At 38.9% G+C, this 13,111-nt stretch overlaps 2 protein-coding genes across 2 annotated transcripts; one reads left to right on the top strand and one right to left on the bottom strand.

Moving 5' to 3' along the window:
* The first annotated feature begins 219 nt into the window (after window positions 1–219).
* LOC103384965 (complement C1q-like protein 2) lies at window positions 220–1,897 on the top strand. The gene is made up of 3 exons (XM_008318690.2): window positions 220–439; window positions 1,372–1,500; window positions 1,583–1,897. Exons 1-3 carry the CDS (start codon window positions 235–237, stop codon window positions 1,861–1,863), a joined length of 615 nt encoding a protein of 204 aa, XP_008316912.1. The 5' UTR covers window positions 220–234; the 3' UTR covers window positions 1,864–1,897.
* A 1,082-nt stretch (window positions 1,898–2,979) lies between these two features.
* Window positions 2,980–11,860, bottom strand: LOC103384916 (uncharacterized). Its single transcript, XM_025061226.1, has 16 exons — window positions 10,730–11,860; window positions 10,396–10,626; window positions 9,307–9,314; window positions 8,710–8,948; window positions 7,929–8,147; window positions 7,361–7,512; window positions 7,072–7,147; window positions 6,763–6,851; window positions 5,893–6,051; window positions 5,459–5,542; window positions 4,976–5,071; window positions 4,786–4,889; window positions 4,493–4,601; window positions 4,259–4,391; window positions 3,931–3,957; window positions 2,980–3,610 (listed from the first exon to the last, which is right to left on the bottom strand). Exons 1-16 carry the CDS (start codon window positions 11,246–11,248, stop codon window positions 3,078–3,080), a joined length of 2,778 nt encoding a protein of 925 aa, XP_024916994.1. The 5' UTR covers window positions 11,249–11,860; the 3' UTR covers window positions 2,980–3,077.
* Window positions 11,861–13,111: the final 1,251 nt, after the last annotated feature.

The raw sequence follows: 13,111 nt of genomic DNA, 5'->3' as shown, positions 1-13,111 counted from the left end.
TGAAACGTGATTAGTTTGCCTGTGTTTGCTTCATCATGGAAGTTAGAGATTACACACACACCTACACGTACACAAACAGGTTCAGACAGGGTTTCTCTGTAAATAGATAACAGTTGGAGTTTTTTTCCCCACACAGACAGCACAGATAAGAAAAATCGATTGAACTTTAACTCACATCAACGTGTCAACATAAAAGCAGGAGAAGTGATCAAATCTTCTGACAATTCCAGCACGATGTTTTGGTCTTTGGTTCTACTACGTGGCCTGACCCTGGCCCAGGACGCTGCCGAATATGCTAACACACAGACCACTGAGAAGAATGACTGCACCGACATTTGTGGTCTGTTGAAACAGTTTGGTTCCATGGAGGAGAAAATAAGAGTTTTGGAAAACCAACAGAAGGAAAGTTCAAAGCAGATTGAAGAACTGAAAAACAAAGGTACTGCAGAGTCTAATACTGTTATTTGAACACATTGTCACATATTTAATGTCTACATAGTACTGTCTATGTAATGTCTGTGTAGTACTTCATTCAACATTATTTTTAATCTTAAAATATTTGTTTCTGGCGTAGTTTGACAAAACTCCAAAGTTTAGAAAAGACAGTCAAATAAATTAACAGGAGTGTGCTCCTCACCAGGGGGCAAGTTCTCAAAACGAATTTCTTAAATGTTGAAAAACACCATACAAACAAGTTAAGGAAATTCCCCTTAACTTGCACTAAACCTTAAACTCGTATTTTAACAGCGTTCCCTAAGATATGTTACAGTAAATGTGGTACAGGTGCTCCCTCTAGTGGTACGTAGAACATACTGTTGTGCTGGACTGTAGGAACAGATTCAGATTCAGAACAGATTTCTCCCTTGGTATACAGTATGTGATGTACATTATGCTAATGAACCGTAAATGAATTTATGATTACGTCACGCGTGTAGCAGTCACGTGGCTTGTGCTTCCGGATCGTGGTGTGTTTATTTTCCGGGGTGCTGGCGGTGGCGGTGGGATTCATTCCATTGAACGATTCTTGGAAGTTTTCTCATGGGAACTGCGGTCGGTTGTGCAGCCATCTACACTGTTGTCTTTATATATATATTAGCTCTCTTTCTTTTCGATTTCACAATTTATTGAATACTTAATCAAGAACGAGTTGTAGTACTTTGTGCAGCGTGTTTTTGGCCTTTAAACAGTCTGATTATCTTTTTAGGAATACATGATTTTTGCGTCATATTCTGCGCTTAGCTGAACAGAGTAGATGCTACTGTATCTGGGGGACAAATCTGCTTACTTCTTCTCACAAATAGACCTTTTTAGTCTAATTGTTTTCCAGTCAGTTCTGTGTTGACTGTTTGTTCTGACTGTCTCCACACACAGCAAACACTCAGGTCAGTTTCAGTGCTTTACTGAACTACGTTGGACACATGGGCCCTTTAAGCACAGACACTACCTTAGTCTACAACAATGTGATCCTCAACCTTGGTTCTGGCTACAACCCATCCACAGGTAATTGCTTGGCTTATTGGTTTGTTGCTTCTTTATTATATGTCCATTTTATATGTCTTTATTATGTCTTATGTGTCCACAGGTATTTTCACTGCACCTGTAGCAGGCGTTTACTACTTCACGTTCTTCTACCACGCTGGAGGAAACAAGCTATCCACTTTGAATATGATCAAGAACAGTGAGTGTGTGGTGGGAACCCACGACCACTCGTCTTCACACGATGGAGCAGATAATGGATCCAATGCTGCGATTCTGCAACTACAACAAGGTGACAGTGTCTTTGTTCAATTGGTGGCAAATACTCACATCTGGGCAGCTAACAGACTGAGCAGCTTCAGTGGTTTTCTGCTTCATCAAGTTTAAAATAAAAAAAATAAACATCAAATTGGTTTATTAATTTTATCTTTCTTTCTTTTTTCATTTCTGTGTCCAAGACATGTATATCATACTGTATACCAGCGTGGGCTGCACGCTGGTATACAGTATGTAGATAGCTGTTTGGTTTTAGCTTGTCCTCCTCTGTGTGGCTGGGTGCTTCTCTGGAAACTGAGTTCCTCTTGCAGAGAAAATATTGTTTTGGGGTTATGTTCACTTTAAATGAACTGAAGGTGTGAATGTTAGTGTGGATGGGTGTGTATGGTGGAATGCTACCGAGCACCACCAGAACGGGGGTGTCCCAGCTCTACAGGAGCAGCTCCTGTCCTAGCACTTGTCCTGTATGTCCCTTCTCCTTCTGCACTTGTGTCCACCCTGGATGAGAAGTCCCACTCTACTAAATAGCTTTTTTCAAGACTTCAAGGAAAAAACAGTGAATAAATAATAAATTTGTTTTTATTATTTATTCACTGTTTTTTCCTAAATTCACAAAAAGTCCATGGAATCTAAAAGAAATAGAAATGCAATTTAGAATTAAAATTAAACTGTTTTTTAAAGAAAATGTGTTACCCTGAAAGTGTGCTAACGGCGTATTCATTTTTAGATATGTTAGACTAATTAGGGATGATTATTGCTTAATTTGAGCTAAAATGTTATTATATGTCTGTGTAAGTTCATTCAAGTTCCCTTCTTAGTGATTTCAACTTTTTTTTGTTTATTATCCTAAAAATAAAATTATGGTTGTTACAATTGCAAATGCTAAATGAAACATCCAGTGACAGTCAACCAAACGTAACCAAACAAGACAAGAACCACATACTGATATTTTTTGGACTTTTATTAAAGCATTTTTTAGTAAGATAAAAAGATACAAATGTTTCTTAGCTATTCAAATGTGTCATTATTTATCAAATACAATTATTGAAAGGACATTTAGTATTTTCTTATGCTACAAAAATGGAATGATAATAGTTGGAATTATGATTACAAAATGTGTAACAGAACGAGAACCCTGAACCTTAGAAAGAAGTAAGAAAAAAGTGTGATTTCAATATGCATTAAACCATTCAAATAGTCCCACAGTGAGTGGACCTTTTTATCTGCATAGACTGATTGTTGACTGTTATTTACCATTTAAAATTATGCCTACAATGTAAACCACCAATTCTACAAATGTTACTGTAATAACTCCTGCACTGTGTTTAAGGACAGATAATCAGAGGATCTGCATTTTCACCATCTTGGTTCAGATGAGGACTGAAGTACGGAAAGATCTCACCACTGAATGAACAACCTGTGAAGGTGTAAATGTGAGATTTAGCTGTCACGTTGTAGAATGACACCAGACCTTCCATGTAATCCACAAACATGCCCACTTTCTTGGGTTTCTCCCTGAGAGACAGGCTGATAGGTGGTGCTGTCAGAGCAGCGTATTTTTCCGTCTCGTAGTGGACAATCACCCAGTAGCCGTCGTTGGGGTTTAGAGAAATCTTGCCTTTGCGCTTTGCCTGACCTCGTGCCACACCCAGGTCCCAACCAGGTTTGTTTCCCACCACCACCTCCCAATAGGACCTTCCAAAGGTCAAACTCTTGACCGCAATGACACTTCCATACATGTCATATCTCTCCTGAGTCGCTGGAAGTGTCTTGGGTTTTCCTCCGTCTTTGACTCTCTTCCCATCGTAAGACAGGACAAGGCACTGGTGGGCAGTCAGGGGGTCCAAATTCACTTCCACTGCAATACATCACAGTATTAGAGATATAACCAGGTTCATATCATTCAGATGAATTCATACACAGCACCATTAAAACCAACAAGTGGGTGAAAATGGTGAGATGAGTCAGTATTTCCTGGTAACACACACATTTAAATGATGCTTATCACATTTCTGTGTGAAAAAGGACAAATAAAGACCAGGGGATGGGATAAAACAGAACGATATACATTGAATATACTCTAAAACAAGTCATAGTTATTTTGTTGTATTATTATTTTTAATATGATGAAGTAAAGTTGTGGCAAGCAATAAAATGTCCAACTGTTGATGGGGTCACCTGTGAATTTGGAGAATCTTCTGAGTTCTGTAAAGACAAAAAAAAAAAAACAACAATCTCTGATTATGGGATGCCTTTGTCTTAATCTAACAATCAAACATCAATGTGCTTAAACCACAGTGGGAACACAAGAAGTATATGTCTAAAAACTAAACTTTCTTAAAAAATTTCCTTGACATAACATTTCCTGTGCAGACAGAAACACCTTTGACGTCTCTTGGATGAAGGTTGAAACGTCTTCAAGAAAACAAAGCCGCTCTATCCGCCTGATTCTGAACCTTTTCTGCATCTTTGTTAACAGATCCGACCACCATAGGAGAGCACTCACCCACAGTCGAGAGTTTCTCTAGTTTCTGATGAATGCCTTCCATCATGGCAGACGTGGTCGTTTTCAGAGAGCCAAATGAGAATGAAGTATCAAGCTTTACGTTGATCCGCTCGTGATACTTATCCAGAGAGAACTGTGGGATTTGTGAACAGAAGGTAAATATGTTTTGGTTGTAAAGTGGAAGATATTAGTCAAAGACAGCTGTGTGGTTAGATATCAGAGGTCAGAGGTCACCTGTGAGTCTGGGTTTGTGTCCAAATCCTCAATGGTCTTCTTGAGATGGTTGATTTCTTTCTCCAGTTTCTCGACCAGATCTTGTGCTTCCCTTTTCACCGTTCTCCTCCTGTGAGTACGTAGTAGTACAGAGCAGTGGTTACACACACATTTCTAATTTCATCACCAATTCACCTCCAGCCCTGGTTTTTCTACTGAAGTAGTCATGTGACTGTGGAACTTTAGTTCTTACTGAATTAGATCGTGAATTCATCATGAGCTAGTGGTGGGTTTTATCAACTGCAGACCTTTACCTTTCCTCTAGAGGCTGAAGGGCTTTCTGTCGAGCCTTCTCCACAACTTTGATCACCTCTGAGAATGTGTCGTTGACCTCCACCCACTGGGCATCTAAGAGAACCTGAAACAGCCAGGGCAGAAGTTAGGTTACACAAATAATAAACAGAGTGTTTTTTTGTTCAAAAGCAACATTTAGTTGCAGCTTACCTTGCAGTTCTTTAAAGACGATCTGACTTCAGCAACCATCTTTTCCCTGGTCAGAATTTTCTGCTGCATCTCAGCCTTCTTAAAGTCTTTTCTTCCCTTGAATAGATGATAGAAAATATCTGTTGTTATCTCAGAGACTTTACTGATCAAAAGAAGTGGAAGAAATCTTTCAGGTTTCCATTTTTCAAAGTCTTCATGACCGCATTCCTGTCAGGACATTTGTATTATCTAAATTCTTGATACTGGCTCAGAGTTTACATAGCTCCCATCATCTTGTGTGAAGAAGGCATGAAACTAAATACAGTAAATCTGATGGTCTAGGTGGGTGAGAAAGGCCAGGTCAATGTCTTTATTTATCATTTTCTTATGTCCTAGAATGTTTATGAGTGTTTTCAGTCAGTAAAGTGACTCGGTGGGCAGCTATTGAACCTGACTGAATTATGCTGGTTCCAAATACAAATGTTGAAAGATGAAGTGAAATACCTTTTCAGCTTCTTGTTCCATGTCCTTTGGACCAAATGCTGCCTCTTGAACTGTTGTGGTAGGAGGCCAGCCAAACACCTGTGCCTGTGCCAAAGGAGACAAATTTACTCAGTCTTGGCTGCCCATCAAACCCGCTTGTTGTCCCCCCACTGCTGTTCCCAAGCCAAAGGTTTGTGGATTTCAAAGTTGTTTTTAAAAACACATTAGGACTAAGACTAAGATTAAGACAATAAATAAATATAATAAATAAATATAAATGTGTGGTACAGAACAGTGTCAGTTGAACTTGCAATTGACATTCAGATCTATGGCCGACTGTATGGACTCTTCCAAATTTAAGCAGTTAAAACACTGCAGTGAGGGATATCTCTATTCGTGAGATGACCATATTGTATATACTGTATTCTTTATTTTAGTTCTTTCCGCTTACTTACATTATGTGGTTGACCTATTCTTTGTCGCCCTCCCGTGTCCATTACTTGTAAATGCTCAGAGCGGGCTGATCCACACACCTCCTGCTGGCGTTGTAGCCCCTGAGCCGTTGGTTCGTCAGTATGATGACGAAACGCTTCGGAAACAGTTTTGGTTTTAGGCTTTAAGACGTCCATGTGAAAAAAGAAAAAGAAAAATTAACCGCGTTTGTAACAAGAATGGAAGCGGGTGAAATGTAAGTTTTAAAAACGGAAGAATGCAATATGAATGCAGACATTGAGGGGGAGGGTGGGGTATAATCAACTTAGCCTAGCCTAGCATCGCACCGAAGAAGACCGATGTCAATCCATAATACATCGAAAAGTAAATATTTAATATAAGGCAAAGCAAAAGATTTAAGGTGATACGGGGACATTATTCAGACTTTAGGTTTTTCAATAGATAGTTTGTTTAAATATATGGTATAAAAATGTATATTTATACCACCTTTATCTTTTGCTTTGCCTTGAAAAAGATTTACCTTTCGGTGTATCATGTACAAGGTTGTATTTAAAGACCCCAGAAGAATTACAGAGGTATTTCAAAGTGTAGCTGGTGTCCACTGTGTATCCAGTGGGTATATACTCATCTCCAAAATTAAATTCCTAGTTGTTATAGAATGATTGTGGTTTTTTAACCTAAATTATAGGATCACTTTTTTGGGAATGCCCTATCCCAATAGTGAGATAGGGCATTCATGCTGCAATGGATGATACAATAACAAATGTTGAACAGCCACACTTTAAATGGTAATGGTAATTAATGTTTTATAGAAGAATACCTACAAATCGTTCATTTTTTAAATCTACACATATTGTACCATCACATTGTACCTGTTGTGCACCAGTGGAGAAATTGAGTGCCCGTCGAACGTTAGCAGAGTTGTTGGTGCTTTGTTGTGAATGCTGGGGGGTGAGGAAAACTAAAGAAAAAGAGTAGGGATGAATGTGATTATTATTTAAGCATTTTTATAATTGTTGTTCTACTTGCACTGCATTGTAAGAGTTTAATCCTGCACAAAAAATAGGAAAAGAATAACACATTTTGTCCTGTATCACAATTCAAAAATGGGAAAAGACATGGATGCTTTGATGAATACCCACTTTTCTACTTCACCCCTGCCTTTTTGCTACAGCACTTACATGTTTCCACACTATCTGTCTGGACTTCATCTGCTGGAAATTGTTGGGTGTTCTGGGTGTGCAGGAAGGAGGGAGCCTGTGGAAGGAAAAGTAAGTTCATGCAAGTGTGCTCATGCTTCAGTCTTTCTTATTAGAAAACAATAGCTGTTGCAAACTAATGCTTTGAATTTATTTTAGGTGACGTCCATTAAGGTTATATGAGAAAATGTGTTATGCCCAGGAAACTGGATCAGAGACAGTTTACTGTGCAGTTATACTAGAGCTTGCACAGTGCAGCTTTTGACCGTACCTCCGTCTTGACTTGAAGACCTCTCCAGTTGGACACTTTCTCCTCCAGGACTTTTGTGTCTTCTAAAATGCATTCCTTCTGATGAGTTTGGTGTGTGGTGAACCCTGAGTCACAGGAGCCAAGAACCTGGAGGTTCACACCTGACGATGAGTCTGTTTGGGATGGTACATAGCAGGTCATTAAATGTTCAATTCTGGCTCATAGGCTGTTTTGAATTACTGTACTGTATACAACTGTAATCACTCTATTCCACCCTTACTCTCTAAACCTTTTTGGTACCTTTGTTCTGGTCACTAACAGTAGCCTATATCACCTTAACAGATTTTCCTATTAGTAACCATGAGAACAGGCTCTGTGGTTCCATATAATAATCAATATTTTTACTGCTTATCAGGCATTTTCTTCTTTTAACATTGATCACATAGGAAGTGTTGTTGTTTTTGTCTTGAATCAGTGTTGTGTTCTTTCAGTTAAACACTACCAAAGATTAACAAGAAATTTAGAAAAATTAAAAGGAATAAATTAAATTAAAAGTGCACAGGTTAAAACAGAATATTCCATCTCTTACCAGACTTTACAGGAGTATTGAAAAAGTCCAGGGTGGGCTCTTCAAGTTGGATGGTGGATTCTTTAAAAGTAATTGGAGGAAGGCTGAATCTGAACTCAGAAATCTTCGTTCCGTTGGGTGTGCATCCCATCTTCCCTTGGTGAGTTCTCAGGCCGTGGTAAGTTGTCAGTTTGGACCAGCCACAGTAGCAGGTCTGCAGACTGATGTCTGATGATGGATCTGGTTCAGAGATAAAAGACAATTAGATTCTGTTGTGAATATTCAAGCTATTCTTCTATTGTAATTTTGAGAGCTGAGCAGCTGCCTGCTATGTACTGTAATAAGAATAGTGATTACAATAGATAAAAAGCATTGATGTTTTTCTACTGTCATCCTTGAAGCAGAAACTTGTTTTTTTGCTGACATTATCATAACAAATTTGTCCAATTCAAAAGACCAATCAGAAATGAATGTCTTTCATTTCCTTGCCACCAGGTGGCAGGCACCATAGTAACAGACACATTAGTTACCTTGTTACCAGCTAATGAGCTGAGGGACAGATGAACTGTCACTAACTTTCGTTTGTGTCACCACATTCTTCAGAATGAGGAACTGTAAACATCTGAACTGAATATGATGAAAGCACCATTGGATATGTGAAGTAAAATCACTGATGTCCCCTAGTCAGTCTCCAAAATGACAAACTTTCAGGTTCTCCCAGCAAAGTGACTAAAATAGTTTTTATTGATATACCTTATGGCTGTGGTTTTATGAAAAAGTTCAGAGGGAATCTTAAGCTCACCCAAGGTAAAGGAAGTGGGGAAAATGTCCTTCACCGGTTCCTGCAGTTGGATTGTTGGACCAATCGAGGTGAAATCAGGACTGTAGCTGCTGGGTCCAAACAGGTTTTTAGAGATTTTTATTTCCTTCGGTGTGCATCCCATCTTTCCTTGGTGAATTCGAAGGCCCTTGTATGAGGTCACCTTGGACCAACCACAACACGAGCAAACCTGGAGGCTCATGTTCTTTAGGTGCTTGTATCTGCATTGACATTATAACATGATTACTGGTCAGACGGCAGGACTAGTCCTCGATTTTGTTTTTTTAAGCAATGGTGACACAACTTTCCAAAACCAGATGAAGTTATGTGCACAACACAATGCAAAAAGAAAAAATAGCAGATCGTTGTTTGCTCTTTTTTATGTCTACTTCAAAAAATACAAGTAAAAAAGAGAGTGCATGCATTGTTCCTACTCAAGTCACTACAAAAGTATTATAAACAGGAACCCAGTTTCATTTAGTGCCTCATTCCAGTCACCAAGCAATTAATGTTAAAAGTTGTTGAACTAAAAAGAGAATGAATGAAATGTTTCATTTGTCAAGTTATGTCATCAATTACTTGGTCATCTTAACACAATCACACGTTTATTAAGTGCTAAAAAAATGAAACAGGTCATTTATTGGTCAACTGATGTGATTAACTTTTTTGCAGGAAAGATGTTTAGTTGGTGATAATAATTTTGCTAACACTTAATTTCCAATTCTGATATCAACCGATATGGTGGGGCAGTGGTTGCCTGGTGGTTAAAGAAGTTAATTGCCACCTGCTCACAAAGGTGATGGGCACCTTAAAGCAGTGATTCTCTATTATTTTCAGCCATTCTGCTATATAGGTATTTGAGAAATACTTGACTTTAGAATAGTTCTTTTTTAATGTTTAAGGTTTATTTTACAGGAAATGTATTTAAGAAATTACAAATCATATGAAACAAGAAAAGCAGAGCAAAATCCCAGATCATGATCTGTGAAACTTATGAGAGACGCATCTTTATAACCTGCATAAAGATGTGTTCTATCTATGATATGCAACACAAAACGTCCAAGTCTGAAAAAAGACTCCCTTTGAAATAAAAAGGAAAACAACCCCATGCTATATAATCACGTAATAACAGAAGTAGTTATTTTTCACAGTATATCAAAATTTGTTTTACCTTAGAGCTTGTCAGAAGATTGTGACTTCCGTCTGTCTTACTCCGTGTGTGACTCTGTGTGATTGTTAGTGTGTGTGTGTGTGTGTGTGAGTCCTACCTCCTTTGTGCTGTAAGTTTCTTTTCAAAGTAAGAGCTAAGTACTTTCGTTATTGAGGAAGTCAGCATACCAGAGAATCTAGCATTGAATTGAAAGTGAAACCAAACTCGATATTTAAAAACACAGTTTACCTGTTTGATTGCACATTTTTGTTGACACAAAGAAAACAAATATACAGTGTTTGATATGTTTTAATAGTGCAAAGAAAACTAAAATCCTTTTCCTTCAAGTTAGCCATATTTGACCTCTGTGGTTCAGTCCAGGAATCTTTATGTTCAGTTGTTAGGAGAGTGTAGAAGTCTCTGTGTGGAGACAAAGGTTATCAAATCATCAGGTAAAAATCTGTGATTAGTTTGACTGTTGTTGTTATGCATGGATTGTTGCAGGTGCCTCCACTGACCTGTAGGAGGTGCAGGTCGTCTTCAGTGTGTGAAAGTTGCTCCAGCTCAGTGTTCCTCCTCTGCAGCTCAGACACTTCTTCCTCCAGCTGCTTTACCAGCTCTTTGTGTTCGGCCCAGGCCTCTGTTGGATTATCTTTACATTGGCCTCTGCACAATATGATTTTCTCCATTTGATGTAACTTCTCTTTTATGACTTGTTCAAGCTTTGTCTTTTGACGTTTTAGTTTAATCTGCAAGAGGGAGCACAAGGACATAGTACATTAGCATAAACCTAATTTCCTATGGCTACTTTGCTTCTATGTTGTGAAGTCTAACAGTTATTCAGCACTGTACCTTCCTTTTTGCTGCTTCTCTGTGGACAGAAATAATGTGATGACCCCTGTGTTCTGTCTGAACACACATGGTACAAAGACACGCGTGGTCACTTCTGCAGTAGCGGTCTAAAGGTTTTCCATGCACCCTGCAAACAGAGCCCTCCAAGTTTTTCACCACACTGATTAGAAGATGGCGCCCAAGATCTTCACTCTGGTAATGTAGCTCCAGGTGAGCATCGCAGTAGGAGGCCAGACACACCAGGCAGGACTTGACTGCCCGACGCTTTATCACTGCACACAGATCACAGGAAACCTCACCAGCTTTTACAACCTCAGCCGGGGCCTCAGGCACTGTGGCGGGGTCCGTCTTAAGTTGTGGTCTGCTCAGGAACACGGTCATGCACAGGGGGCACTGACAGACCACGTTGATCCGCCAGTATTCTCCGATACAGGCCAGGCAGAAGCAGTGACCGCAGGGGAGGGAAGCAGACTTGGTGAACTCATCCAGACAGATGCAGCACTTTAAAGGTTCGGACATCAGTGCTTCACAGGAGTGAATAGACAGCGGTGTCTTCAGTCACTGAGTAGATTTGAGATATGTCTTGAGAGAAAGGGAAGGTGTTAGATTAGCGCAGCAACAGGAAGGTACAATGTTTTTATTTTTAAAAATCGAATGTACTACCTGTTGTAAATTGTTGCTTACAAAAACTGACTGGGTTTCCACTTGAGCAAAAGATTTATAATGACTTTTGTCATTAGCCTTTTGATGCATTAAGAAAGTTTGTTGATATTCCCAAAATTGCTGTTTGCGTTCTTCAGGACTCCAACTGAGTGGCAACTGATATTAGCTCTGTCAGATTATGACCAATTAGCTGTAAACCCCTGATAGAGTCTGATATCAACAATTATTCTACTGTACCTTCTCAGCAGATTTGATGCACTGTCCTTAGCTGATGTTAATCCTCTGTTGCTACTTCCAGTCAGTCTACATTCGTTGATCTGTGACTTCAGTGTTTGAAATCATGGGTTTTGGTTTCCCATAGTGACATAAACCTACCAAATAAGGCAGCAGCAGAATAGCTGCTCTCTGTCCAGATAAAAACATTGATTATTTTCTCTACGGACTTTGACATAGAAGATATTTACATACCTTTTATCATTTGGGATGTTTTAGACTCACATAGTGATTATTTTAAGTTTTTAAAATAATTTATCCTTGTCCCCCTGCTGTTCCGTCTCAAATTGCCTCTTTAAATTATTAATAACACAGTACTTTTCTGAAGAGCTTAAAGTCAAATATCTCTGTAAGTTTGAGGTCATTTGCCCTAATACATTACATGACCTGATGTAATATAGATGTGTTAAGTCTATAATATTTTAAATAGAGTGTTTGGTGCCATACTTGGTCAATAGATAGTCATAAAACAAGGTTTATGCCGCTTGATTGAAGCTGCCAAAGTCCCTAGAGAAAATGTATTTAACACTACAGTACACAGCTGACATTGATCCTCTGCTGCCTGTGTTCACAAATGGATTTTGTTATAACTCTTTCTCTGTATAAGTTCTCAGTCACTCAGGTCATCTTAACAGTTCTGAACTGAAGAAGCCTCATGGATGACAGGTGAAACGTGCTCTTGAAGTAACTGCTTTGGTTATAACGTTTTAGCAGCGAATGGTCCTCTGTGTTGCAGTGTTCAAGTCCCAGTTTTCTTTAGGTCTTCTCTGTTTATAAATCCAGCTAGTTAATGCAGACTATAAGCTTATGTCTCAAACCACTGTAAAAAAGTACAGGTTCAGCTGAAAAGTCAACAAGTACGCACTTTGTGTTTACGATGAGACAGTTACAGTTTACACTTAAGACACAGAGAAATCCTTAGTTCTATGTCTTGCCTGTATCAGATACTGTAACACATATCAATTTCAAAACCATTTTCTTTGGGATGGCAGTAAAAATCTGGGCAGATGTAGGCTGCGCATAGTAAAATCTTTAGGGTTAAAACACAGTTGTGACAGTGGAGTTGTTGTGACGTCCACACGTAAACTTCTCAAGAGGCTAAAGTCCTTGACATATAAACAAGAGGTTAAAAAGTCCGCTCTTGTTCAGTGGTCATTTCTCAAATATGCACTGCCAAATAAGGAAAAAACAAAGTAAATAACCCTTTAAAGATCAAATATCTTACTTTTCTTCTTAACGGTGTCTCTCCCTGAAGAAATAGTCTTATCAGTTACAGAGTCCAACAGGGTTGTCCTCCTTTCCAGCAGTGTACAGCCCTTGTACACTCATTTCCTGGATGATCATAAACCACCAGGAGCAGTAAGTTGTAGTGTTTCCTAATTCCTACCCAGCTGAAGCCTCCAAAAAGCAGCAGTGACGTTTGTTTCAGTAGAAGTACACACCAAC

Source organism: Cynoglossus semilaevis, chromosome 1, assembly GCF_000523025.1.
Source record: "Cynoglossus semilaevis isolate Cse_v1.0 chromosome 1, Cse_v1.0, whole genome shotgun sequence".
In the NCBI taxonomy this organism is placed as follows: Eukaryota; Metazoa; Chordata; class Actinopteri; order Pleuronectiformes; family Cynoglossidae; genus Cynoglossus; species Cynoglossus semilaevis.
The sequence above is the reverse complement of the archived record's forward strand: the minus strand, read 5'-3'. Positions and strand labels throughout refer to the sequence as shown.

Excerpts from the sequence above, each read along its gene's own strand:
- LOC103384965 (XM_008318690.2), top strand. The coding sequence starts at position 235 with ATGTTTTGGTCTTTGGTTCTACTACGTGGCCTGACCCTGGCCCAGGAC. Across the intron at positions 440-1,371 it reads TGAAGAACTGAAAAACAAAG|CAAACACTCAGGTCAGTTTC; the intron begins GTACTGCAGAGT and ends CTCCACACACAG. Across the intron at positions 1,501-1,582 it reads TGGCTACAACCCATCCACAG|GTATTTTCACTGCACCTGTA; the intron begins GTAATTGCTTGG and ends ATGTGTCCACAG.
- LOC103384916 (XM_025061226.1), bottom strand. The coding sequence starts at position 11,248 with ATGTCCGAACCTTTAAAGTGCTGCATCTGTCTGGATGAGTTCACCAAG. Across the intron at positions 5,543-5,892 it reads GAATAGGTCAACCACATAAT|GCACAGGTGTTTGGCTGGCC; the intron begins GTAAGTAAGCGG and ends CCTTTGGCACAG. Across the intron at positions 5,072-5,458 it reads TGGAACAAGAAGCTGAAAAG|GGAAGAAAAGACTTTAAGAA; the intron begins GTATTTCACTTC and ends CATCTATTCAAG.